General features: G+C 37.4%; 1 protein-coding gene across 3 annotated transcripts in view; it reads right to left on the reverse strand.

Annotated features, from left to right (window-relative positions):
- LOC105464870 (heterogeneous nuclear ribonucleoprotein L like) overlaps positions 1-26115 on the reverse strand; it is a 40791-nt gene that overhangs the window by 12967 nt on the left and 1709 nt on the right. For 2 of the 3 annotated variants that reach the window (XM_071076548.1, XM_071076547.1), the window contains 6 exons: positions 16151-16269; positions 10122-10359; positions 8380-8460; positions 6629-6730; positions 6470-6542; positions 1861-1932 (listed from right to left, as the gene is read on the reverse strand). In XM_071076548.1, the coding sequence (XP_070932649.1) occupies positions 1861-1932; positions 6470-6542; positions 6629-6730; positions 8380-8460; positions 10122-10359; positions 16151-16269 (685 nt within the window). The remainder of the gene's footprint in view (positions 1-1860; positions 1933-6469; positions 6543-6628; positions 6731-8379; positions 8461-10121; positions 10360-16150; positions 16270-26115) is intronic. The other variant, XM_024787703.2, reaches the window with a different exon arrangement.

The raw sequence follows: 26115 nt of genomic DNA on the forward strand, positions 1-26115 counted from the left end.
CCATAATTAACTCTTTCTATTCCCTTATAGGTCATCATATAGGAAAAGGAAAGGTAATCTATAAGGTGATTCCAAAATGCAAGTAAACCTGTTTTGCTGAACTGCTGTTCTGAAGGGATACATTTGTGATTTGCAATATTTGTAAAAAGGCTCAATATTACTAGCACACATCCCCATCTTTGCTTTTTCCCCTATTACTCATCTTACTTCACTTCTCTGCCTCTTTATTCACTCTCTTTCCTCCTATATCCCATTTTGCTTACTTCTCTAGAAAAGTAGAACAAATTAACCTCAGAGTTAAGTATCTTAATGGAGACAGGTCAGAATGGATATCCCCCTAATACAATCCCACCACAACTCTCAAAAAATTTCACAATAGGCTTTTTAAAAACAAAAAATTTTTGCAGGGTATATAACATATTTTGTTTATACTCTTTTTCGGTAAAAATTTTATAAAGGAAGGCAGACTTATACTAAGAAAAAATCTGTTTCCACACTACTACAGTACAGTTCCTTGTCCGCCATTTATTCTTTCACAGATGTTTCTAATCCCCTTTGGCAAACTATTTAACCAGGTTTTAGCCTTCAGCTGACTGCCATGACTCTACAACTATACTACAAACTTGCAACGGCAAATTTTTTGTAATCCTCCATTATCAAAGTGCAAAAGACACCCAATGTTTCTTTATTGCAGGATCAGAACTACCCATACAACCATGTTTAATATTTACTCTGTTACAGGAATAACTAAGAAAAATAATCAAGGTACACATTCACTAAACCAACTGTAGTAAGATTTTCATTCTATACCACACTTACTGTTTTGACAAAACAGAGATGGTTTCAATCTTTTCTGCCATATAGACTATGGAACCTTAAAACACACACACACACACACACACACACACACACACACACACACTCTCTCTCTCTCTCTCTCTCTCTCTCTCTCTCTCTCTCCTCCCCCACCAGAGTTCAAAAGAAAAACACTAGAAAATAAGCCAAAACTCACAGCTAAGAATGGTCATTAAAGTAAATATGTAAGCAATTTGAACCATTTAGGACAATAGGCAATACTAGGTGCTTTTCAGTGACCAATCCCAAGACTATAACATAGCAATTTCTATTTTCTGCCACTTTTAATAGTATTGTGCTTCAACTTTAAAGCACAGAATAGGTAGAGTCAATAACTACCACTAAAAACTAAAGAATATTTTAAAACCATTTACAGCTAGTTAAAAGATCTACTTATAAGGACAATAGTTTGATACCTAATGTTACCCTAACTTTTTCCTGGGGCAGATTATTATTCTAGGTTCCATAACCTTGTCAACGTAGCAAACAGTAAAAGCTGAGAAGTTTTAAAAGGGGAATAAATATGAACAAATTTAACTGAAGCCAAAATACCAGCTATAGAACTAAAAGGCGAGTCTAACCAAAAGCATGGTTCCTTTTTGACAAATACCCTATTCTTTCTGCCTTTATTACTCAAAATTCCTCTTTGTTCCTAATTGCTGGAATGAAAGAAAATACACTTACTGAACAATAATTCTTCTTTCTGGTCCTCTTACAAGCCAGAACCCATTAAAAATCAAAACCAAACCAAAATATAATGGCAAAAAAGTATTCAATCCCCGACTAGTAGCTCTCACTTATCTCAATGTTTTTTTTTATAATCAATATCCTAAGAAAACAAATTTTGGACAACTCCTGGGAGTACATTATAAGGGACTGATCCCATATAAACCGAGGCAGATGCGCAGGAAAAATACAGAGACAAGAAATGTGCCATACTTCATCAGAAATGCAGCAAGTCAAACAGTTCATCTATACTACCTTCTTTCTGCCTTGACAACTTACCATAGCCATCATGTCTAAACGAAGAAGGGTGTTCTCCCAAAATGGCTTGTCTCTGGCGACCCTTTCCTCTATCTGACACAAAAGTAGAAACATGATTTTAACAATTTTGACCCAAGTACTTAACAGAGTTCTCAGATGGGAAACACCCATTCAAAACATCCAATACAACAATTCATAAAAGAAATATGATTCCTGGTTAACTTTAAACATCCATTCATATCCAATTTAAATACAACACCAAGAGTGTAAAAAATTAATTCTATCTAACAAATTCCACTTAACTTGAATATATCTTTTTGGCAAATGCCAAATACAATCACACTTTCAAATTTAAGGAAGAATGGATACTTTTCAGAAAGTGAATGTACACAATGCTAGAGGTTTGACACTGTACAGAAGTTTTTACCAATACATGTCTTTAAAACAAGCTTTAAGTGCAGTACTTTTGAAAGACAGTACCTGAATCATACTATTAGCTTCAACAGCAACACATTTTCAAAGTGGGCTTCTTTCAAGAAGTTTCAGCATAAGCCAACAACAACCTGTATTACATGGTTTCACAATCAGTAAACACAGAGTATTTTACATGTATATGCACATATTTACAAACACCTGACTTGAGAGCTGAAAATGTTCACATCACTGGCTCATATTATATCATGAATAGGTCATTGTCTATTGACCTTAACACCAGGTAGGACTATGAGCAACCCCCAAACTTTAAAGATGCCAAGATAAAGCTAACCAAGGGGGCTACATTATTGGATGAGAATACTACAATACTCTAAAGGATAATTTTTATTCTAGCTACATTTTCAGAAAAAGCATGCCAATTTTCCCAAATCTAATTAGAGACATCAACAAAAAAATTACTTATAAGTTTCTAAAATAGCACCTCCCATGTTGGTTAGTAAATTTTAAAAATCATTGTACAATACTTTTAGAAAGTTTGCTGATGAAATTACAGTGCCCAATAAGATTTTTAAAAATATGAATCTTAAGACTCTGGTCATTCTAATCCTTGAATATTCAGAGAGGCTTTACCTATATCCTTAGTCACTTAAACAAATGAGGTTTATGGGAGATGAGAAATACTTTAATTTTCACTTCAGTCTAGAGAAGTAGAGTTTTAATCATGTATTCCAAGTTATTGTAGCATTGAAATGGACTGACACCATCTAGTTTAACTTTTATTCAATGTAAAAATTCTCTTTACATCATCTCTGTCAGTTGGGACCATTTAGCTTCTGCTTACCCAAAACCAATAAGAAGATTTCCAGATAGCCCTAAATTGTGAGAAAATTAATTTTTATATTGTATAGAAATTGATCCTCTACCCATATTCTACCCCATTTGGGGCCTTACAGACTTAGTCATTGTCCAAAACCTCTTCTAAATGCTTGAGTAGTTATTATGACTGTCCCCCCGACCCCATTTCCCCCAAGTCATTTCTTCTTCAATCTTAACATTCACAGTTCCTTCTACTACATGGCTTCTAACGTCTCTCATCATGCAAGTCTCACTCCTTTTGAGCCAATCTAGCCTACTAATCCATCCTGTTAATATTCCTCTGCTTAAGCATATGCCATCGAACACTAAATACAATTCCTTATCTGACCTAGGAATCTTAAAACCACAACCATAATGTCTTCATGACTCAGTTTTACTGATACAGTTAACAGTGTGCTATAAAGGAAAGAGAACTGGGTTGGGAATCAGATGATTCCAATTTAAACCACTAGTTTGCTGTATAGTCACAGAAACAATTTTCATTCATAAATGAAGGAGTTAGATTATCTTCCAAAGTATCTTTCAGCCAAACATTCTCATTAATAATTCACTTCATTTGAAGTATTCGCTACCTAATAGGTCACGTAAAACAGAAGTGAGCAGAAAGCTGAACACTAAATATAACAGTTTCTTTTTTTTTTTTGAGACGGAGTCTCGCTCTGTCACCCCGGCTGGAGTGCAGTGGCCGGATCTCAGCTCACTGCAAGCTCCGCCTCCCGGGTTTACGCCATTCTCCTGCCTCAGGCTCCCGAGTAGCTGGGACTACAGGCGCCCGCCACCTCGCCCGGCTAGTTTTTTTGGTATTTTTTAGTAGAGACAGGGTTTCACTGTGTTAGCCAGGATGGTCTCAATCTCCTGACCTCGTGATCTGCCCGTCTCGGCCTCCCAAAGTGCTGGGATTACAGGCTTGAGCCACCGCGCCCGGCTAAATGTAAGTTTCTAAACAGTGGTAAGCTTTCCTAGAGTCAATTGATCTGATGGAAGCTGTGGACCTTCTCCCCAAAAAGATGCACCTATCTACAGGTTTTAAGATTTCTGGAGGGGTTCCCTGGCATCCTGGTTAGGGATTCTTTACACTAAAATATAACTCAAGCTGAAAAGGGCTTTGAAAAAAGTGAAGTTATGTTTTTAAAAGAGCTATTTTTTTTTTTTTTTTTTGGTAAAAAAAAGTTTATGAAGGTCTTTATTTAGGGATAGCAACCTAACAGTTTCAATAGCTATCAACTTGAGTGTAAGCTAAGAGCTCTACAGAAACAAAAACATAAACTGTTATGGTCTTGCAAGACAAATATCTGTAAGGAATTAGAAAACAAAAAAAATTCCTTGAAAGCATAAACTAAAACTCTTTTACTTGCTTTAATTATATTTCACTATTCACTTATCTACCTTACACATTTCCAAACTTATCTGACCGACTAGAATTATATGAAGAACTAACCTCAGCTGGCTTTGTGTAAACTTCAGACCTTTTAAAAGAATAAATGTAAACACTATTAAAATAAGCTTATCTATACCTGTTAAAAGAGACCCTGAGAAAACCACAACCAAAACTATTTCAAATGAGATTTTTTTGTTAAAAAACAAAACCGAGTGGTCAAAAACTGTAAATTGACAGAAGTGAGAGATTTCTCATCAACCACTTGTCCTGTTGTTTGAGTGCTAAGGATTTGCTTTCTAATACTGACATCAACTGCACCAACCCTAGGCCAAGCAGATTTCCATAAGTAGTGAAAAACATGGGGTCTAGCCAAAGCTGCATTACAAAACAAATCTATTTGCAATTTCATGCATGAGGCAAGATCATTTCCTGGGAATTGAGAGTTAAAGGAGCCAATCATGTAAAAGTCCTAAATATGCAAACATGCAAAAGATCAATCATCACATTGTCTTTTTCTTTTTGCTAGAGTACATGCACTATAGAGTACCCACTGCCCAAGATATTTTGTATGCCATAAATTTTTTTTCTAGTCACTGACTTTTACAGACATACTTATCTTGAGTTTTTCCAATCTGTGGTTCAAACACTGATATTGTAGTTAAGATGTAGCCAATACTGCAGCCCCCTTGTTTTTACAAGATCCACATTTTAATTTGTATATTCCAGAATTGCCACACACTTAGTTGAACAATTTTATCAGTCAAATTTATGCTCATGAAATCTAGCACTTATAGGTGAAGATGCATCTCAAATGAAATGCTCTTATTTTCAGATTTATCAAGTTTAAATATATTCTACCTTGAACAGACATGTTACTTTCACCTACATTTGAAATGTCAAAATTTCTAGTTACACAAATTGACATAGTGATAACCTTAAATTGTTACAAAAAGTGACAACTTATAAACAGCCACTTTACAAAAATCAAACCACACAGAACATCTTTCACATATAATGCACCTTTTCATTATGTTAGAATTTGTTTAGTGTCCACAATTGAGGAAAAAACAAAAAATTTAAAAAGTAAACAAGTGCAGCAAGTGTGCACCTTTCTAATCCTTTTATTTTTACTATCTGTGTGGATTGGTTGAGCGTTATCAATTCCCAAGACCTGTTAATAAACTGGTCCTCGTTATTTGCCAATTAACAATTTGAATCTAAGCTGCAAACAGTTACAGTAATGGGCATTAAGATTTACAACATTGCAGATGAAGTCTAGTTTCCGTTAGTGGAAAGTCTTAATTTCTACAACTGAAACCTTAAGGGAAATCAGACCAATATATACATACAACTTGAATAAATGGGCACAGTCTATCATGGTGTTCATCCCATGCAATTCTGAAGTACTGTTAAGTGTCCTCCTTTAAAAACTTGGGGTGATGGTGCATGCAGTATGCAGTCAAGGTGAATTGCGAGTCTGAGTTTTTCAGAGGGCTTTTTGCTGATGCCGATGTTGTGCATGATGAAGTGTAGAGTCAGCCTGCTGGAGTCCTCTATCCTTCTTAATGCCTCGTCCAGCTTGGGGGAAAGTCCTTTCCATAGAGAAGCAGTGTGCAAGTTTGCAGTTTGTAAGGAATATTCTGAATCAGTTTCCTCTCCTCCAAAGAGAGAGAGCTGCTTGGAGAAATGCAAGTCCTTGAACTGCGGGCGTGCCTGAATGTGTGGGCTCCTTGTTGAACTAAATATAAATAGCTCAGTACATACCAGTAGGGGGCACTAATGTTCAAGGTTATTTTCCAGCATTACATGGCCTTTTGCAACAAAAGCATTCATCAACAAGGTTTTCATTTGAACTAGCTCATCTCAGGAAAAAAAGAATCTAACTGCATGTAAATATTTGTCAGCAGATTAAGTACATTCTAAAATGCATGAAATACCTACCTCGTCTTCCCAAATATGGTTTAGTGTAGTCCCAACTGTCATTGTCATTCCTAATAACATTTAGACGAGTTGGCTGTTAAGATTGAAAATAATGTAAGTTCAAACTGTATATCCAAAGCATAAATATTTCTTTGGTAGGGTGTTGAAAAAAATATTTACCCGTGCATATTCAATTTTTAGTGTGCAACATCCAGCATATATATCAGCTCCATTGAGTGCTGCTTTAGCTTTCTGGGCACAAAGGACTGATTCAAACATAAGCTCTATTAAGGAAATTTGGTTTAAGGTATCTGATACTTAATCATTATTCACTCCCAAAGGACAGGATTGAAAATAATCAGAAGTAGCTCTTTTATTTCTGGAAATGTTTTACCTATTTCAGGATGAATTTTAACAGAATTGTTTGTTTTGTTTTGTTTTTGAGACGGAGTCTTGCTCTGTCGCCAGGCTGGAATGCAGTGGTGCAATCTGGGCTCACTGCAACCTCCATCTCCCGGGTTCAAGCAATTCTCCTGCCTCAGCCTCCCGAGTAGCTGGGACTACAGGTGTGCGCCACCACACCCAGCTGATTTTTTATTTTTTTAGCAGAGACAGGGTTTCACCATGTTGGCCAGGATCGTCTTGATCTCTTGACTTCGTGATCCGCCCACCCTGGCCTCTCAAAGTGCTGGGATCACAGACGTGAGCCACCGCGCCTGGCCAGGAGAATTTATTTTTAAGATCAAGGGTGGCTGGGCACAGTGGCTCATATCTGTAATCCCAGCACCTTGGGAGGCTGAGGCAGCTCAGGAGTTCGAGACCAGCCTGGTCAACGTGGTGAAGCCCCGTCTCTACTAAAAATACAAAAATTAGCCGGGTGTGGTGGTGGGTGCCTGTCATCCCAGCTACTCGGGAGGCTGAGACAGGAGAATCACTTGACCACAACTCTGTCTTAAAAAAAAAAAAAAAAAAAAAATCAAGGGTACCAAAGAAAACAATACAACCAAACTATCTACCTTAATTCTTTTAGGTCATCATTAGTACTTTATAAATTGGAAAGCAGAGGAGATAATGGAGCATGGTCCCATTCCCTAGCAAAGGACAACTTGCAACCTTGAAACAGAAAAGATTTTACTCTTTAAGAAGAATATTACAAAGAGCCAAAATAATACAAAACAAAATATATGATTTTTATATATTTCTGAGAAGGCAGATTTTATAATACTTTATCTAAAATTTTATCAGTGTTTTAAAAAAATAATACTTAACTCCATAATTTAAAAAAAATAAAATCACAAAGGTATATAAGGTAAAAAAAACAAAAAAACAAAAGTGCCTTGCCAGAAGTAAGCACTATTAAAGAGTTTGCTGTATATCCCTACCTATTTCTATGCATACACATGCACACGTAGGTTGGGGTTTTCTCTTTATTATTATTTTTCAAGATGGGTCCAGCTTGGGGGAAAGAGTATTATCTATACTATTTTGTAAAACTTGCTCTTTTTACTCAACGTATGACAAATTTAACATAAAGAAGTTCTTACATAAACCATTACCATTTTAAAGGTTCAATAAAAAAAAGGTAAGATTTTACTGACTCTAAAGTTTTGGTACTTCCAAACTATTTTAAAGAGGGAGTCAGAAAAGTTCACTTGGGATAAATTCCAAAATAGTACAAGTGTACATATCTTCAAATAGTGTTATTTAACAGCTTAAAGAGGAAGTACTAGATTGCTTTCTGGTAGCAAGTCATTCTTATAAATAGTAAAATTCCCTATGAGTACTGCAGTTTCATTTTTTAAATCTAAGTCACGTAGATTTTTGTGAGAGGAGAAAGTAAACACCACTTGTCTAGAAATGCTTAAGCCAGAAAAAATAAGATCTGCATTAATTACACATCAATAAAAATTTACAAATAAAGGATATTCAACCATTGCTTGTATCCCATTTCTTTTGAATATAACAATACGCTGCACTTTGCCAACAGGGTTGCAGACAGTATATAAAACATCCTATGAAGGAAAAGAACAAGATTTCTTCACACTTTACATTTGGAAAAACATTAATGCTATGCTTCGTTTTGTTTTACCTAAAAACCATCAACTGTCAAGATGTCATTTCTATTGATTATTAATAAAATTAGATTTTTAAATTATTACTTTTTTTTTTGAGACAGGGTCTCACACTGTTGCTCAGGCTAGAGCGCAGTGGCATGATCACAGTTCCCTACAGCCCTTGACTTCCCAGGCTGAAACGATCCTCCCACCTCAGCCTCCCAAGTAGCTTGAGACTTCAAGGCATGCACCACCACACAAGGTTAATTTTTCATTTTCTGTAGAGACAGAGTCTCACCATGTTGCCCAGGCTGCCTCAAACTCCTAAGCTCAAGGAATCCTACTATCTCAGTCTCCAAAAATACTAGGATTACAGGCATGAACCACCATACTGGCCTAAAATTATTACACTTTAATAAATTTTAAGTTATTTCCTCACCTAAACAATACACCCACATTAAAGTAGTTCCAATGGAACATTTGGAAAGCACTGTCACCTATTTTATCTCCTAAATGAATCCTCAATTGTTATTTTCTTAATAGGTGACTAAAATAACTTCTGATGATATAAAATAAACCGAAACTATGATCAATGAGTATTTTTTCCAAATGTGACTCTGAAATGTTTAATATTATAATCACTTGCATTATAGTAATAAATATGTATTAAGGGCTAATATTAGAACAACTCTGGTACTCATTTTTCAAGGGATAATGGCTATAAAGAAAAGTCCCAAGGAAGATCAAACAGTTAGATGTCACTAAACAAGACGCCTGAGTCATCTAAGATTCTAAATACCTACTTAGGAGTAACTATTCAACTACCAAGAAATTTCTTGAGCACCTATAATTTACAGTTGCATTGTTACACACCAGAGATATAACAAAAAACAGAGTACCTATACTATATTACTTATATGTTTTCCCAACACCGAATATTATAAATATATTAATTCTATATATTTATAAGTCTATATTTAAGATACAAAATGTCTAATTAAATCTAAAGAATATCTTACGCTTTAAGTTTATGTCCCAGTATCATATGCCCAGACTACATATGATACCAACTGAAGTTTCCCTTACTATGATGTTCTTCTATTCATTACAAAAATCAAGTGTCTGTGTTACTAGCTTATCACCAGTAACACTTTACAAAAGAGTAAAGAAGCAGGGAATTTAAAGTAAATCAAAGACAGATTTTTAACAAGCTATTGCAAAATAGTTCAAAATGGTATGTGCATCTTACCGTAACATGGGATTCTGTCACTACCTAGTAGATGCTCTTACACATATGCTGGCATATGCGTGACAGAGATTTTTTGAACCATTTCAAACAAGTCTCTCTAATTCCTTATTATCAAAACCAACACTGGTACTGGATTATACATTAAAAATTTCAATGTGCCTATTTAATTATGACAACTGTGCTTATCTTTTTAACTACAGTGCTCAGCATTTTTTCTTTGTTCATTAAACTTGCTAGTCAAGATTAATTTTCAAAATTAAAAAAGCTATTTCCTAGTATCTAGATGGTAATGAAAAAACTACAGATCAGTCACTCTGGACACAAACTGCAAAATCACTTTTAATTTCATTTGTCACAGTGAAACACATACCACTGTAATTGGATAAAGCGGATTCTGAATTGAGAGCAGAAGAACTTTGTTGCCTCCTGATGGATCATCAGTATTTCCTGGCCTAGTGATCCTTTTGCTTGTAGAATAGTTGAAAAAAGCCTGTTGACCAGCAATGTACACGGGTTCATCTGCAGCAAATGTCACACATTCTTTGGCACTATCTATGTTTTCAAATTCCACTAGAGCCTGTCGTTTAAATGGCATCATCATCACATAGCTGAAAAGGGAGATAAGGAGGAAACACAAAAACACAGGAAGTTCCGTTAACATTATTTGTCCTCAATTAGGTAAAAGCAGACTTTAATACAAATGTGTCAAATCCCACAGATTAGTACTCTTCACTACCTGTGTTCAATGTAAGTCAACTCTTTTTTGAGACAGAGTCTCTCTCTATCACCCAGGCTGGAATGCAGTGGCGTGATCTGGGCTCACTGCAAGCTCTGCCTCCTGGGTTCACGCCATTCTATTGCCTCAGCCTCCTTAGTAGCTGGGACTACAGATGTCCGCCACCATGCCCAGCTAATTTTTTATATTTTCAGTAGAGACAGGGTTTCACTGTGTTAGCCAGGATGGTCTCGATCTCCTGACCTCATGATCCGCCCACCTCAGCCTCCCAAAGTGCTGGGATTACAGGCATAAAATAAATCAACTCTTAAATCATCCAAAGAATTGTGGTACACCAGGTAGATGTACACATATGAAAGCTTATCTCCCAGTGATTAAGTTTATCTACCTCATGATCTCCTCAAAAACAATTACCTGTTATTAGTTACTAACAAGACAACCCAGTTTATTCTTTGGGGTGCTACTCCGAAGCAGTATTAGAAAATTTCAAAGACACAGAAACCAACGGAGACTAAACTCAACAGAAGGTTGGCAGACAGAATCCCTACTTAACAGCAGAAACTACGAACCTCTCTTGAATTTTCTTGAATAAACATCCACACTAACAGCTAAGAACTGACTTTACTTTTAAAACAGATATAAATGGAAGCAACCACAGACTGACCAAAGTTCCAAAGTTCATACAAATAATCTCCTCCGAAACATTTTTACTATTAACCATCCATGAAAAAAATTCATTAGAATATGGCAATCATGATTGTCTATGAGCAGGAAGGTAAGATGTTTACTTTTCATAGTATACTCTTTACTAGAGAGACAAACAAAGCAGCCAAAAAAACCCCAAAATACAACACATTAAGTAGTTCTTTTTGGAGGAGATACATTTTAAAACAGAAAATGAAGAATAAAGAAGTAAAGGAAGGGTGGAAGACAGAAATCACAGCACATGGATCACAATGGGGGAAACACGTCCTCTATTCACAGGAACGAGAACCTTAAAAATGCTTTAAAATACAATTAAGTGGTTTTAGTAATAGCAGAAGGCCAAAGAAATGTCGGGTCCAGTACTCAGTGACATCACTGTTTCTCAATCAGGCATCCAGGACCTACTGCTACACTATGGAAACTGACAAATGGTACAGTATTAATAAGAAACAGATCACCTTACAGCCTAGCAAATTATTATTATAATAAATGTCAGCCTCCTCATTGATAAAACTTGGGAGAATTGTCAAGATTAGAGTTACTACATACAAACTGCTAAGCGGATTGCCTTGCACGTTGTACACCCTCAATAAAAGGTAACTATGACTGTATTATTATTTTTTTAACATACCTTTCCTCATTCATCTTTATGTCCTCAGAAGCTAGAAACAGAGCCTGGCACATATTTGTTACTCTAGGGGGCTTGTTAGTTTTCCCCACCCGTATCATTCAAAATTAAAGAAGTACAAAAACAAGGTGTTGGATTTAAATATTTACCAACTAAAAGTGCAAGATATAAATCCCAGGAGACATTCATTTTAGAAACAGAGACGCTTCACTGAAGTTCTAAAGTCTTGCACATGGAAAACAGAAAATCCTGGTATCAGGTCTATGCTAAAGAAATTCAAGGAGAAAAAATCTTCTTTCACAAAACAAAAAAGTTGGTTTAATATCTAAATGTATTACTAAGTTTATGTCATTATGCTAATGATGCCATTTGAAAACAAAATTATAAAGGTACTGATATGGTTTGGCTCTATGTCCCCATCCAAACCTCGTATTGAATTGTCATCACCAGTGTAGGAGATGGGGCCTAGTGGGAGGTGATTGGCTCATGGGGGTGGTTTCTAATAGCTTAGCACTATCCCCCTAGTGCTGTCTCCTGACAGAGTTCTCACAAGATCTGGTGGTTTGACAGTGTGCAACACCTCCCCCTTTGTGTGCGAGCTCTCTCTCCCTCTCTCTTTTTTTCTCTCTCTCTCCTGCTGGCTATGTAAAGACATGCCTACTTCCCCTTCACCTTTTGCCATGATTCTAAGTTTTCTGAGGCCACTCCAGAAGCAGAAGACTGTATATCCTGCAGAACCATGAGCCGATTAAATGTCTTTTCTTTATAAATTACCCACTCTCAAGTACATCTTTATAGCAGTATAGCAATGTTAACAACAGACTAATACAGATACAGAAGTAAATTATTTATTGGCCTGTTAGAGACTTAGTAAATTTGCTTTCGGTAACTAAAATAAGAAGTGAGCTGGCCGGGTGCGGTGGCTCATGCCTGTAATCTCAGTACTTTGGGGAGGCCGAGGTGGGTGGATCACAAGGTCAGGAGTTCAAGGCCAGCCTGGCCAACACGATGAAACCCTGTCTCTACTAAAAATACAAAAAATTAGCCAGGCATAGTGGTGGGTGCCTGTAGTCCCAGCTACCTGGGAGGCTGAGGCAGGAGAATGGTGTGAGTCCGAGTCCAGGAGGCAGAGCTTGCAGTGAGCCGAGATTGTACCACTGCACTCTAGCCTGGGCGACAGTGAGACTCCGTCTCAAAAAAAAAAAAAAAAAAAAAAAAAAATTAGCTGGGCGCGATGGCAGGTGCCTGTAATACCAGCTACTTGGGAGGCTGAGGCAGGAGAATTGCTTGAACTCAGAGGGCGGAGGTTGCAGTGAGCCGAGATCACGCCACTGCAGTGCAGCCTGGGTGACAGAGTGAAACTCTGTCTCAAAAAAAAAAAAAAGAAATGAGATAAAAGCACAACTTAAAAGTGAAGGTTACCCAGAAAAGTAGCATCAATGAAGAAAAAATTAAAATGTTTTATTTTCCTTTTTATTGCCAATATTCAATATAAAAAAACTGAAATGTTACAGACATTTTACCATGTGCTTAAATTGTCTGGTGCACAGTTTTTTTTCAATCTTTAAAACGCACTCATATGAAACCAGGTATGGTGGCTTGTGCCTATAGTCCCAGCTACTTGGGAAGTTGAAGTGAGAAGACTGCTTGAGCCCAGGAGTTCAAAAAAATAAAGAAAAAAGGTATTAATATGAGAAAGAGTGGGAGATCAAAGAGACAAAAGGCTAAAGAAACAAAAAAGCTAAGGGACATGGTGGGATCAATGCTTTTAACTCCATCAATTTAAACATCTTTACTAATTTCTAAAAAAAAACATAGGAGAAGACAACAGATTTAGTGCACAAACCGGGTCCCAAATGTTGTATTGTAAAACTAATCATTTCCTAATATCTCCTTTAATGGGAGAGAAGGGGAAAAAGAAATACAACATATACTTTAAATATTCTTTTGATTATAATTCATACAGTATAGAAAAATAACAAACGTTAACAAATACAAGCAATTTTATCCTGACACAACACAACCATTCTTAATATCTTGTTATATTTTCTTCTGAGCTTCTTTCCTATGCATCTAGTTTTTAGATATAAGCATACTATATATTGAACTTGGTAATTCACCATTTTAATAAAAACAGTTTCTATGCTGTTTATAATCCCACACCTTCCACTAAATAAAGGGAAAGGTTCCAAATTGTAACATTTTGAAGCAAAATTTCTACTGGAGTCTGTTCAAGGTTCTTTCAGCCTTAATAGCAGCCACCTCTTATGCAAGTTCATTTCATACAACTGAAACTCCTATTATACTTATTTATGCCAATTAAGCTCTTAATTACACACTAATTTGTTCCAATTATTTCACAGACTTTTCTAACCACATAACTACCAATCTTGAGGGCAAATGATGCAAATTAACTGAATGACATTCACATACGGAAGACTTTACCGGAGACTAAGTATCAAACAACCTAGAGTCTAAAAATGCAAAGGCCACCCAGGAGTAATTCAAATTACTAACTTAAAATAGTTCTTTCTTTAATCCCTAACCTTCAGGTCATGGTACTAATTAACATCAAAATAGTTAGTGCTTCCCAAAGTTTCCATTTGTATTTGCTCATCAACTTGTTTTCTGACATCTGCCTAAGAAAATAAATTTTAAAGCCCTAAATATACAAGAATAGAAGAAAAATAAAGCACAGACATCCACCTCTTTATAATTCCACAGGACAACGTGCCACTTACATAATCATTAGAAGGTCCTTATAGAGACTGGGGTTAGTCTACTGCCAACAGCAAGACTAAAGGTCTAAGGAGTCTGTCTACCTAATATGTAACTCTCCACACAGATTTAATTCCAATATCCACTCCAAATGACTGAGAATTGATATAATCAACTTAGTGATACACTTTCAACATACAAACTTTACTATGCCCACGTGGATTCTCAATTTGTACGTCCAAGGTTAATGTGTATTTGCCAAGTCATTTACTTCTCAATGAGGTCACCGAAGAAAATAAAATTATACCATGATGGAAGGTATCACCTAATACTACTATTCCTTTGAAGAAATAATCCATTTCTGCTGGATACCCTCCCGCTGGACATCTCTGATCACTACGTCACTATCTATGCATTATCCTCTCAATACTCAAAAACTTAACCATGAATTTTTATAAAATTGAAGTAGTAAGTATCTGAGAAAATACATTGAAATTTCTCTTCTATTTATATACTTGAACTTGATCTGTGTCTTCGGTAGCTATAATAAAAGCTCTAAACATATTCATCAAGAAAAAAATAATAAAATCAACTCTAGATTATACTAAGAAAAGAACAACAGCCGGGCATACTCCAAAAATAATTTAGAATTTTTAAGTGTCTATTTTTGGCAGCAGATTCACTTTTCTAATTACGTTTTCACTTAAGTTAATATTATTAAGCATACACCAGCTGTGGGAAGAGACAGGGGGAACCTGTGTGAATACAACTCACAAAAGGAAGACAAACTAGGATAAAATATTGCTCATGATTTGCATTAAGAACTCAGAGAGCCTATAATCCCAGCACTTTTGGAGGCTGAGGTAGGAGGACAGCTTGAGTCCACGACAGCAGCTGGGGCAATGTCAAGAGACCCCCATCTCCACAAATATTTTTTTTTAATTACCCAGGCATAGTGGCATGTGTCTGTAGCACTAGCCATTAGGGAGGATAAAATGGGAGGATAACTGGGCTCAGGAGGTGGAGGCTCCAGTGAGCCATCAATGTGCCACTACACTCCAGCTTGGGCAACAGAGTGAGACCCTGTCTCAAAAAATAAAAAGAACTCATAGTAGTATGCACATAAACAAAAGAACTTACACAAATATGCACCTAAACAAATAATGTCTACCCTTAATCTATTTACTTTTAGTTGCCAATTCCTAAATATTCCAAAATCAAGAAGAAAAAAATCAATATTTAAGCATCACTACTCGAAACTCTGAAGATGAAGCGTGTAATCAACTCACTGGTTTAAAGAGTGTTTGAACAGGACTCATGTACCCATTTGAAAATCAGATGAAAAGTGCACATAATTTCTTTATACAACTTTGCTGGGGAGTGAGAAGTGATCACAGCTCCACAAAAATACATCCATGCATCACCCAGGAAGGTTAAAAATAGCAGGCTTAAAACGTTCCAAAGAAATACAGTCATAGGCAAACAATAGATCCTACTTTGTTTATATATACAAACAGTATTTACTATGCTAAACATCAAGGCTTGTAACAAGCAAGCAAGGATTATTCTGCCACACTGTTTTCAATCTACATGAAGTCCCTATCGTCCTTACCATATTGTCCCAAATTTTTCCAGCGCTTCCACAAGGTCTGCTTCCACCACAGATTCACAGAGTCCTCGAACATGGACGACGGGTGAAACAGAAACTTTATGATGACTTCCACCTGCCTCCTAGCAAGAGAAAATAATTTCTAGTTAAAAATTTTTAAGTCTAAGGCTGAACGCGGTGGCTCACGCCTGTAATCCCTGCACTTTGGGAGGTCGAGGTGGGCGGATCACTTGAAGTCAGAGGTTCAAGACCAGCCTGGCCAACATGGTGAAACCCCATCTCTACTAAAAATACAAAAGTTAGCCAGGAGTGGTGGCACATGCCTGTAGTCCCAGCTACCGTGGAGGCTGAGGCAGAAGAATGGCTTCAATCTGGGAGGTGGAGTTTGCAGTGAGCCGAGATTGAGCCACTGCACTCCAGCCTGGGTGACAAAGTGAGACTCCGTCTTAAAAAAAGAAAAAAAAATTTTAAGTCTAACTTGAATTGCATCTTTTAGTAAATTCAAATCTGCTTAAAAAGTAAACATTTTTCCCAGCACTCTGGGAGGCCGAGGCGGGCGGATCACGAGGTCAGGAGATCGAGACCATCCTGGCTAACACAGTGAAACTTCGTCTCTACTAAAAATGCAAAAAATTAGCTGGGCGTGGCAGCATGCGCCTGTAGTCCCAGCTACTTGGGAGGCTGAGGCAGGAGAATGGCGTGAACCCGGGAGGCGGAGGTTGCAGTGAGCCGAGATCATACCACTGTACTCCAGCCTGCGCGACTGAGCAAGACTCCACCTCTTAAAAAAGTAAACATTTTTAAAATCCCAAACCAAATTGCAATTCACAAGCTAGCAAAAGGATATGAGAATAAAATAATCGTTTGTTTTAAAATTTTTAATCTCTAAAAAGGGAGTATTCTATCTCAGTAAGAAGTACAAAGATATTATTTAATAACATTTCCACTTCAAGAAAATCTCAGAAAGAAAATTTAGCAGATACATAGGGCATGCTACAACTGGAAGCATATTTGATACTCATTTCAGTCTTACCTCCATAAAATCAAAATCTCAACTAGTCCAAATGAACAAAAAGTTCCAATTAAAAATTTTTCCTCAACATGAAGATAATATTCTTATCTTTCCTGTAATGTAGATTTGTATCATCTTTTGTTCTTGTTTAATTGGTTATCCAGTCCCACTATAACTTGAAGATACTCACTTAGCAGCATAAATTAATTAAACACATGACAACTTAAATTCATACAAGGGTACTATCTTTGCAAGGCAGGGGGATGAACAAGAACTACTCAAAAATGCAAGCTCTCCTGGGCATCTACGGAATATTGTGTATCTTCGAGTACGCAGGGCAGGATGTTTCAAAATGTAATATGGTCTTAAACTTTATTTTTAAACGTAGTTATCTGTAAAAATTACTTTGAAAATGCAAATAGCTTTCATTTACTTATTCAAGTACCATTAAGACAAAGATCTGTATTTACAAATGCCATTAGGCACTTCTCTTGCATCATAACTTCAGAAATGACTTCCACCATGTACATCCTTGTCTATACAAAAAAATTTTAAAGTTTTTTTCTCCATAACCAGACTAATCTGAAAGCACTATTTTGCCATTAAAATTTAACAATTGTTTTAAGAAAATTAAATCTCATTAAGGCTATTTTAAATGACTCACCGATTTTTCTTTATTATAAAGACTGTTAGGAAAATATAACAAATGGAGTGCCCTGCCAGTAAAAATTTATGTCACAGCTGAAAGAAAGGAACTGATTTAAATATATGAAGTAACCAGAGAACTACTCAGGCTACTGTCAAATCCAAAAAATAAACTCAGTTCTTTGCCAATACTAATTCAATCCTTGGAATTTATTTGAATTGCTGATGCCCCATCTTTCCTATGGTTAAACAGATATCCCTTACATGCCACTAAGTTTGAAATGAATCATTCTGACTATACCCTAAGTAAATCAACACTTTCTGGCTGGGCGCAGTGGCTGATGCCTGTCATCCCAGCACTTTGGGAGGCCGAGGCGGGTAGATCACAAGGTCAGGAGATCGAGATCATCCTGCCTAACAAAGTGAAACCCATCTCTACTAAAAATACAAAAAAATTAGCCGAGCGTGGTTGCAGGCGCCTGTAGTCCCAGCTACTCAGAAGGCTGAGGCAGGAGAATGGTGTGAACCTAGGAGGCGGAGCTTGCAGTGAGCCGAGATCACACCACTGACAGAGACTCTGTCTCAAAAAAAAAAAAAAAAAAAATCAACACTTTCTTAAGCAACATTAACAATGAACAATCAAATGTGCATATCATCATTACATTCTTAAATATAACTGGAAATGAATAAAGCAGGAAGAGCTTTAAATAATACCTACCTGCCAAACGGAGCATGTATTTAAAGAATAACAAGTTTTACTCTCAAAATAATTAGACAATAATAATCTGCAAGATATAATTAAGAGAATCATATCAGTCCATTCTTAGAAATCAGGTGACAAAGGTAAAATAAAAGGGAAACAGAAAACTGTATTGGCCTGGACTCTTCAAAAAGTTAGTATCAAAAAACAGTGGAGGGAAGATTCCATATGGAGACTAAGAGACACAGCAACCAAATGCTGGGCCAGGCATGGTGGCTCACACCTGTAATCCCAGCACTTTGGGAGGCTGAGGCGGGTGGACCACAAAGTCAGGAGTTCCAGACCAGCCTGGCCAAGATGGTGAAACCCCATCTCTGGCATGGTGGAGGATGCCTGTAATTCCAGCTACTCGGGAGGCTGAGGCAGAGAACTGCTTGAACCCAGGAGGCGGAGGTTGCAGTGAGCCGAGATTGTGCCACTGCCCTCCAGCCTAGGCGACAGAGTGAGATTCCGTCTCAAAAAAAAAGACCCAAATGATGGCGGGGCGCGGTGGCTCGCGCCTGTAATCCCAGCACTATGGGAGGCTGAGCCGGATGGATCACAAGGTCAGGAGTTCGAGACCACCCTGGCTAACACGGTGAAACCCCATCTCTACTAAAAATACAAAAAAATTAGCAGGGTATGGTGGCAGGCGCCTGTAGTACCGGCTACTCGGGAGGCTGAGGCAGGAGAATGGCATGAACCCAGGGGGCGGAGCTTGCAGTGAGCCGAGACTGCGCCACTGCACTCCAGCCTGGGCAACAGAGTGAGGCTCCATCTCAAAAAAAAAACAAACGCTGTATGTGAGCCTTTATTATACAATAGTTAAAACTACTATCAGACACATACATATTAGGGACAACTAAAGAAATCTGAATACAGACTGGATATTAGGTTAACATAATAGAATTAATTATCACATAATAGAATTAATTATCACAGTCTTTAAGAAAATAGTAATGGTTATATAAAAGAACATCCTTATTCTTAAGAATGTTGTGATATTTAGGCATGAAATGTCATCATGTTTGAAATTTACTTTCAAAGAGTTTAGGGGAAAAAAGTATGTATATAAATATAGATATGCAGATGTAGAGATAAAACCCCACACAGCAAAAAGTTAAAAACTGCTGAATCTAAGTGAAGGGTATACGTAAGTTGAACATTTTATGTAATAAAAAGTTGCAGAATTATTTTATAATATTTAAAGCCTACAAAAAGGTATGAAGAACTTTATTAAACATACCCATGGCCAGGCACAGTGGCTCACACCTGTAATCCCAGCACTTTGGGAGGCCCAACCCAGGCAGATCACCTGAGGTCAGGAGTTTGAGATTAGCCTGGCCAACATGGCGAAACCCCATCTCTACTAAAAATACAAAAATGAGCTGGGAGTGGTGGTGCACGTCTGTAGCTACTCGGGAAGCTGAGGCAGGAGAATTGCTTAAACCCAGGATGCAAAGGTTGCAGTGAACCAAGATCACACCATTGCACTCCAGCCTGGGCAACAGAGCCTCTGTCTCAAAAAAAAGAAATACCCACGAACCCACCATCCAATTTAATAAATAAAACATTATTGGCCAGGTGTAGTGGCTCACGCCTGCAATCCTAGCACTCTGGGAGGCAGAGGCGAGCTCAGGAGTTCGAGGCTCAGGAGTTCGAGACTAGCCTGGGCAACATGGCAAAACCCAGTCTCTAGCAAAAACACAAAAAATTAGCTGGGTGTGGTAGGGTACGCCTGTAGTCCCAGCTACTCAGGAGGCTGAGGTGGAAGGACTGCTTGAACCCAGGGGGTGGAGGTTGCAGTGAGCCAAGATCGTGTCACTCTAGCCTGGGTGACAAGCAAGACCCTGTCTTAAAAAAAAAAAAAAAAAACACAAATTGATCGCATCTGCTCTTACTATCCCCTTCCTTTCCCATTATAGGTAACCACTATCATGAGTATAGTGCTAAAAAATATAACTATTTTTCAAATTGCTCTTCTTACAAAGAAATGGATTATACAATCGATTTTTAGATCTCTCAAAAAAAAATCTCATTTTAATATATTATTATTAAATTGTATTTCCTAAGTAGAATAAACTGAAACCACAGTCATCAATTAAAAGCTGGATGATGTGGGCTGGGCACAGTGGCTCACGCCTGTAATCCCAGCACTTCGGGAGGCCAAGGCAGGCAGAACACCTGAGGTCAGGAGTTTGAGACCAGCCTGGCCAACATGGTGAAACCCCATCTCTACTAAAAATATAAAAATTAGCCGGGCATGGTGGCAGGCACCTGTAGTCCCAGTGACTTGGGAGGGTGAGGCAGGAGAATGGCATGAACCCGGGAGGCAGAGCTTGCAGTGAGACCTTGCGCCAATGCACTCCAGCCTGGGCGACAGAGCGAGACTCCATCTCAAAAAAAAAAAGCTGGACAATGTTAAATATACTCAGTATGGTAATTAGGGGAAGATATGATTGTCTCAACCTCAAGGCAGAAAACATACCCCTCACCCCCTTGTATTTCCCTTATTCCCACTCAATGAATCTGCCATTCATAAGTTTATCTACCTTGATACTTCTATTTTTATTAGGTCCCCTTTTCTTTAACACACAATTTTCTCATTCCTTCTGTAGTGTTTTATTAAAAACAAAAACAAAAAAAACCCATTGTTATTTCCAAATATAAAACCAATATATCAAATATATCTTTTCAAACTATCTGTCTACCATCCTCTCCTGAGCTTCGTTTTCCCCCTCTTTTTCCCCCAAAATACTCATACTCTTCTTAAATCACTTCTTTTCTTTACCTGTACTATATACTGGTGACAAGAAATCTGGTGTCATTTGTAGAGTCTTTTCTTTTCTTTTTTTTTTTTTTGAGACGGAATCTCACTCTGTGGCCCAGGCTGCAGTGCAGTGGCACAAGGTCTCACTGCAACCTCTGCCTCCCAGGTTCAAGCAGTTCTCCTGCCTCAGCCTCCCGACTAGCTGGGACCACAAGCATGCACCACCACACCCGGCTAGTTTTTGTGGTTTTAACAGAGACAGGGTTTCACCATTTTGGCCAGGCTAGTCTTGAACTCCTGGCCTCCAGTGATCCACCCACCTCAGCCTCCCAAAGTGTTGGGATTACAGCTGTGAGCCACGGCGTCCAGCCTGTAGAGATTATTTTACCTACTCTAAAATAACCTCTTTTAAGCATCATACTATGAAGCTGATTCCTAAACTAATGAACAGATCAGTCTTGTTTTTACTCCCCATCAATATATTAATATTGTGGTCACGTCTTCTCCAGCTTAAGGAGTCTTTTAATCCTTCCTCATACAGGAGCCCAAGCTATTTCCATTTCAGATGTTTAGTTACCTAGGCTCTCTCGTTTCTATATCTATTGCTTACCAGACCAGCTGCGTATCCACAAAACGAAGGCATGCTTGCAACATACACTCACTTTACAAACTTGCATAATCTCTTCTTTAGGTCAATTGGGTTAACTATAATGGTGGCATTATTTGGTCTCTACTACAGGCTCTAGACCTGTCTACTTACAGACATTTCAAATTCTCACCCCTTCAAAGGCCATTTCAGGAACAAACTCTTAATAATACAATTTTTTTTTTCACTACTCCCTCTTCACAGAAATACTAACGTTAAATGCTAATTTTGACTACTGAAGATTAAGGACTAAACTCTACTGAAGAGAAGAAAAGCTCAGTACAGTATAAAAAAGGTTCAATAAACATTAGTTAGCACACCCTACCTCATCTACATTTCCCTCTTCTACATAATCTTTCAATTACCAATATTTGTAATGACTTATTAAGTCACACCTAAGTTTACTCTTCAGGCGAAATATCCTCCAGGTTCTTCTGTCACTCCTTTTATGATGCAACTTGTAGTGCCTTCTCCATTCCGGTAAGCTTTGTCTGGATACATTAAAATTTATCAGTGTAGTCCCAAGAATGGGTACAGTATCTCCAGACATAAAACCATCGCCTGCCTATCTTACTCTGGACACTTCATATAGATCAAGGGACAAAGTTTTAATGGGCAGCTGTAAATATCATTTTAACCCACACAATGTTTAATCACATTTTTTCCTTACTAAATTAAATAATTACGTCTCCTGGTCTTTTCCTCTTTGTAAAGAAGCACATCTAAAATATGGGGAAACTAACTTTCCTATCCTAAGTTTTTCAGTACATTTGATCACATAACAGAGCAAAGATGTAAAATCATAGCCATATGAGTGAAGTAACTTTTTAAAAAAAACCTTTTTTTGTTGTTCATATAATAGGAATCATTTGGTTTTGCCTACCCAGAACTCCTTACCCCTTCTGCTTAAAAATAAAAACATGCAAAAAAACCCAATAAAAACAACTCCGTATTATTATTATACATGGGTATTTTCAATCACACGGTCATGCCTCCTCAACCTCAGAGGTGGCCTGGTGATGAATTAGATGGGGGAAGAGGGGAAGATCAAAAATGCTTGATAAGAAGGGATAAATACAGGCTGGGAAAGACAGGATGCTCTTTAGCTGCTAGCTATAAGAACGTCAGCCTAGCTTTACCACTACACAAGAGAAAAGGAGAACTGAAACATGGAAAGAGAATCAAGTCTCTATGACATCATCTAAATCCCCGGATCCAGCCATTCCTAAAACCAGTGTCACAATTTGGCTTTCCCAGTTACACAGGCCAATAAATCTTCTACCCCGCTCCCTTTTTGTTTTCCTTAAGCTCATCTAAGTTGTTGCTGTGACTGTAAGTCCTGAAAGTTGGATTCAATTTCATGGAGACAAAAAATGCAACACATGATGTAGAACCACAGATTTTTAGATATCTAATATTTTTTCACTATCATAGCCCCATCACCTGATATATGGTAGAAGCTCAATTATCATGTTTTAAATGAGGTTAGAGATCACTGAGTTCCAGGAAGGTTAAGTGAAAAAGCTTGTTAACAGAGCCAATACACTCGCCTTGATTGTGCTACTGGCTCTATGAACAGCTCTTTTCACCTTAACGTACTAACATGAAGAAACAGTCTAAAACCAAAAGATGGTAAAACCTACTACTTTTCATTTCTTTCCCCAAACTAGGCCTAAAAATCCTCATTCTACTAGAACAGCTTATCTGGAGGAGACACAAGACACTACTGCTATGCAAGCTTCAGGCTCTGGCACTTACCTCTGGGGCACACATCCTTTAACTATTTTATTTCCAGGAAGTAGTTACTACAGTCTTCTAAACTTCTCCTGTGGGAGCTAAGTGACCTCATCCCATCTCCCAACCCATATGCATCTAATAGATCACAGTAATATTGCTATCATCTGTAATATACATTGTGCAAATATAACAGAATAGTGTATCTTGAATTAAAACTGGATTTTCTATGTGCTGTATAATTCTTTGTTTCGAAATCCTAGGAGCTACAATTTTATCTTGGCATTTTGCCATCTTTCACATCTATTTATTAAAAGTTGAGAAACAAATTTTCACTTCATCAGCAAACAAACCACCTAATATCTGATTTGCCTATTTATTTACTAGCAGAAAAAAGAAAAACTTTAAAATCTCCAAAATAAATTAGCACTCCATTCCAATTCCTCAAGTGGTTTTGCCAAGTGAAGCCTTAATATTTCCAAGTGAAGCCTTAATATTTTAAGTCAAGCTGCCTTCTTAAAAGTAAGAAGATACAGAAACTTACTATTAATACGATCTTGAAGGTCATGCCTATTAAATTTAAGAACACTACTCCACAAGAGAAAAATAACTGTACAATATGTGGCAGGAACCTCTATAATCAAGCTTTATTCAACAATGCAGCTCAGTGAATGTGAAAAACCCTAGGAGTTTTTTGCTCTATTAAAAAAGGTACCAGAAGACATAAATTTGAAGGGTGTTTTATTTCTCATATCTAAAGTACTAACTTTTCTCTCATTTCTCTTTATACGTTCAACATAATGATCACTCACAATTATCCATTAATTTTTAAGTTAAGAGCCTTTGTAGAACCACTATGTTTTTCTTAAATATTCATTTTCCTCTTTAAATCTAGTTAATATATTATCAAAGCACTCAAGGTTAATCATAAAAAAACCAAACAATGTAAATCTTCAAAGGCTTACTTTGCACTTTACAAACTTCCAACTAGAGTTGAAAAGAATGCCATCATTGTACCTAATCTGCATTTACTTTAACAGTCTGACCACAAAGGTATTTCTTCTCTCGGCTGAAGGACCACTGAAGTTGTGCAAAACCCTTTTCAGTTACAATGAATTACCAAATCTCCGAACGAAGAAGCACAAGACAGTAAACTTCTCTCCGGGGAATGCCTATCCTAATAATAGAATTTTATTATGTATAGGTTTCCATAGTTGCCATGATTTCAGAACAGTATCAAAAAATTACATGAAAAATATTTAAAAACAAGATAAACAAGGCTTCATTAGATTTCATAGTACAATAATGGTTTTACTGTTAAATGAAAACAAGTCACCCTTTCCTAAGAAACATATCAGTAGTAAGATAAACAAAACATTAAAAGTTATATCTCAATCTGCTTGTGTCAGTTCCCGCCTGGGTAACTTAAAAGCAGCATTAGCATTACGTTAATCACTTAACTACAGCTTCGGGTAAAAAAGGTATGTGTTTCAACCTTCATATTTTACAGACTAAGAGAGCTCAGAGTAGTAAACTGACTTTCTCAGACTCACATTAATTGTATGCTAAGGCCAGGTGCTGTGGCTCAGGCTGTAATCCCAGCACTTTGGGAGGCCAAGTCAGGTGGATCTCTTGAGCCCAAGAGTTAAGAGACTAGCTTTGGCAACATGGTGAAACCCCTTCTCTACAAAATACAGAAAAAAAAAAAAAAAAAAAAAAAAATTGGCCCGGCGTGGTGATGCGGGCTTGCAGTCCCAGCAACCCGGGAGGCTGAGGAAGGAGGATTGCTTGAGCCAGGGAGATCAAGGCTGCAGTGAGCCGTGATCATGCGCCACTGCACTCCACTCCAGCTGCGGACCATGGAGAGAGAACCTCTCAAAAAAAAAAAAAAAGTATGCTAAGACTAGGCTCTTGACCATCCCCAAACCCTACTCAGTGCCATTTCCACCGCTCCATACACTTCGCTTTGGATACATTAATTATGTTATTTTCTTCCCAATATCCAAAATAATACTACTGATTTAATGCTTTATCTGTCTTCAAAAACAATTTTTTTATAAACTGATTTAAGTATTTTTCCAAAATGCTTGAAGACATTTCATGATGCTACACAAAAACTCAAGCAAGATTTCTAGCAACGCGGTACACTGAACAAATACATCTAAATATCAGTTATATTCCTGTTACCAATTTCCACAAGAGTTGGCTTTGAACTGAAACTTCCTAAGAAAAAATGCATTTCCTTCATTCATACTTCCAAGTTACATTTTGAATATTTCAAACAGCTAGGCACAAAAATCTAAAGTAATAGCTAACACCGTAAGACTGAGAGAAAAAGTTCCTTTTTTAAATGTGTTGCAAAGTTCGCCCTCACATCCTGGTAACTGGAAACTGTAACGCTGGGGACTACTGACCAGCCTTT

The sequence above is a fragment of the Macaca nemestrina genome, chromosome 13, assembly GCF_043159975.1.
Source record: "Macaca nemestrina isolate mMacNem1 chromosome 13, mMacNem.hap1, whole genome shotgun sequence".
Classification (NCBI taxonomy): Eukaryota; Metazoa; Chordata; class Mammalia; order Primates; family Cercopithecidae; genus Macaca; species Macaca nemestrina.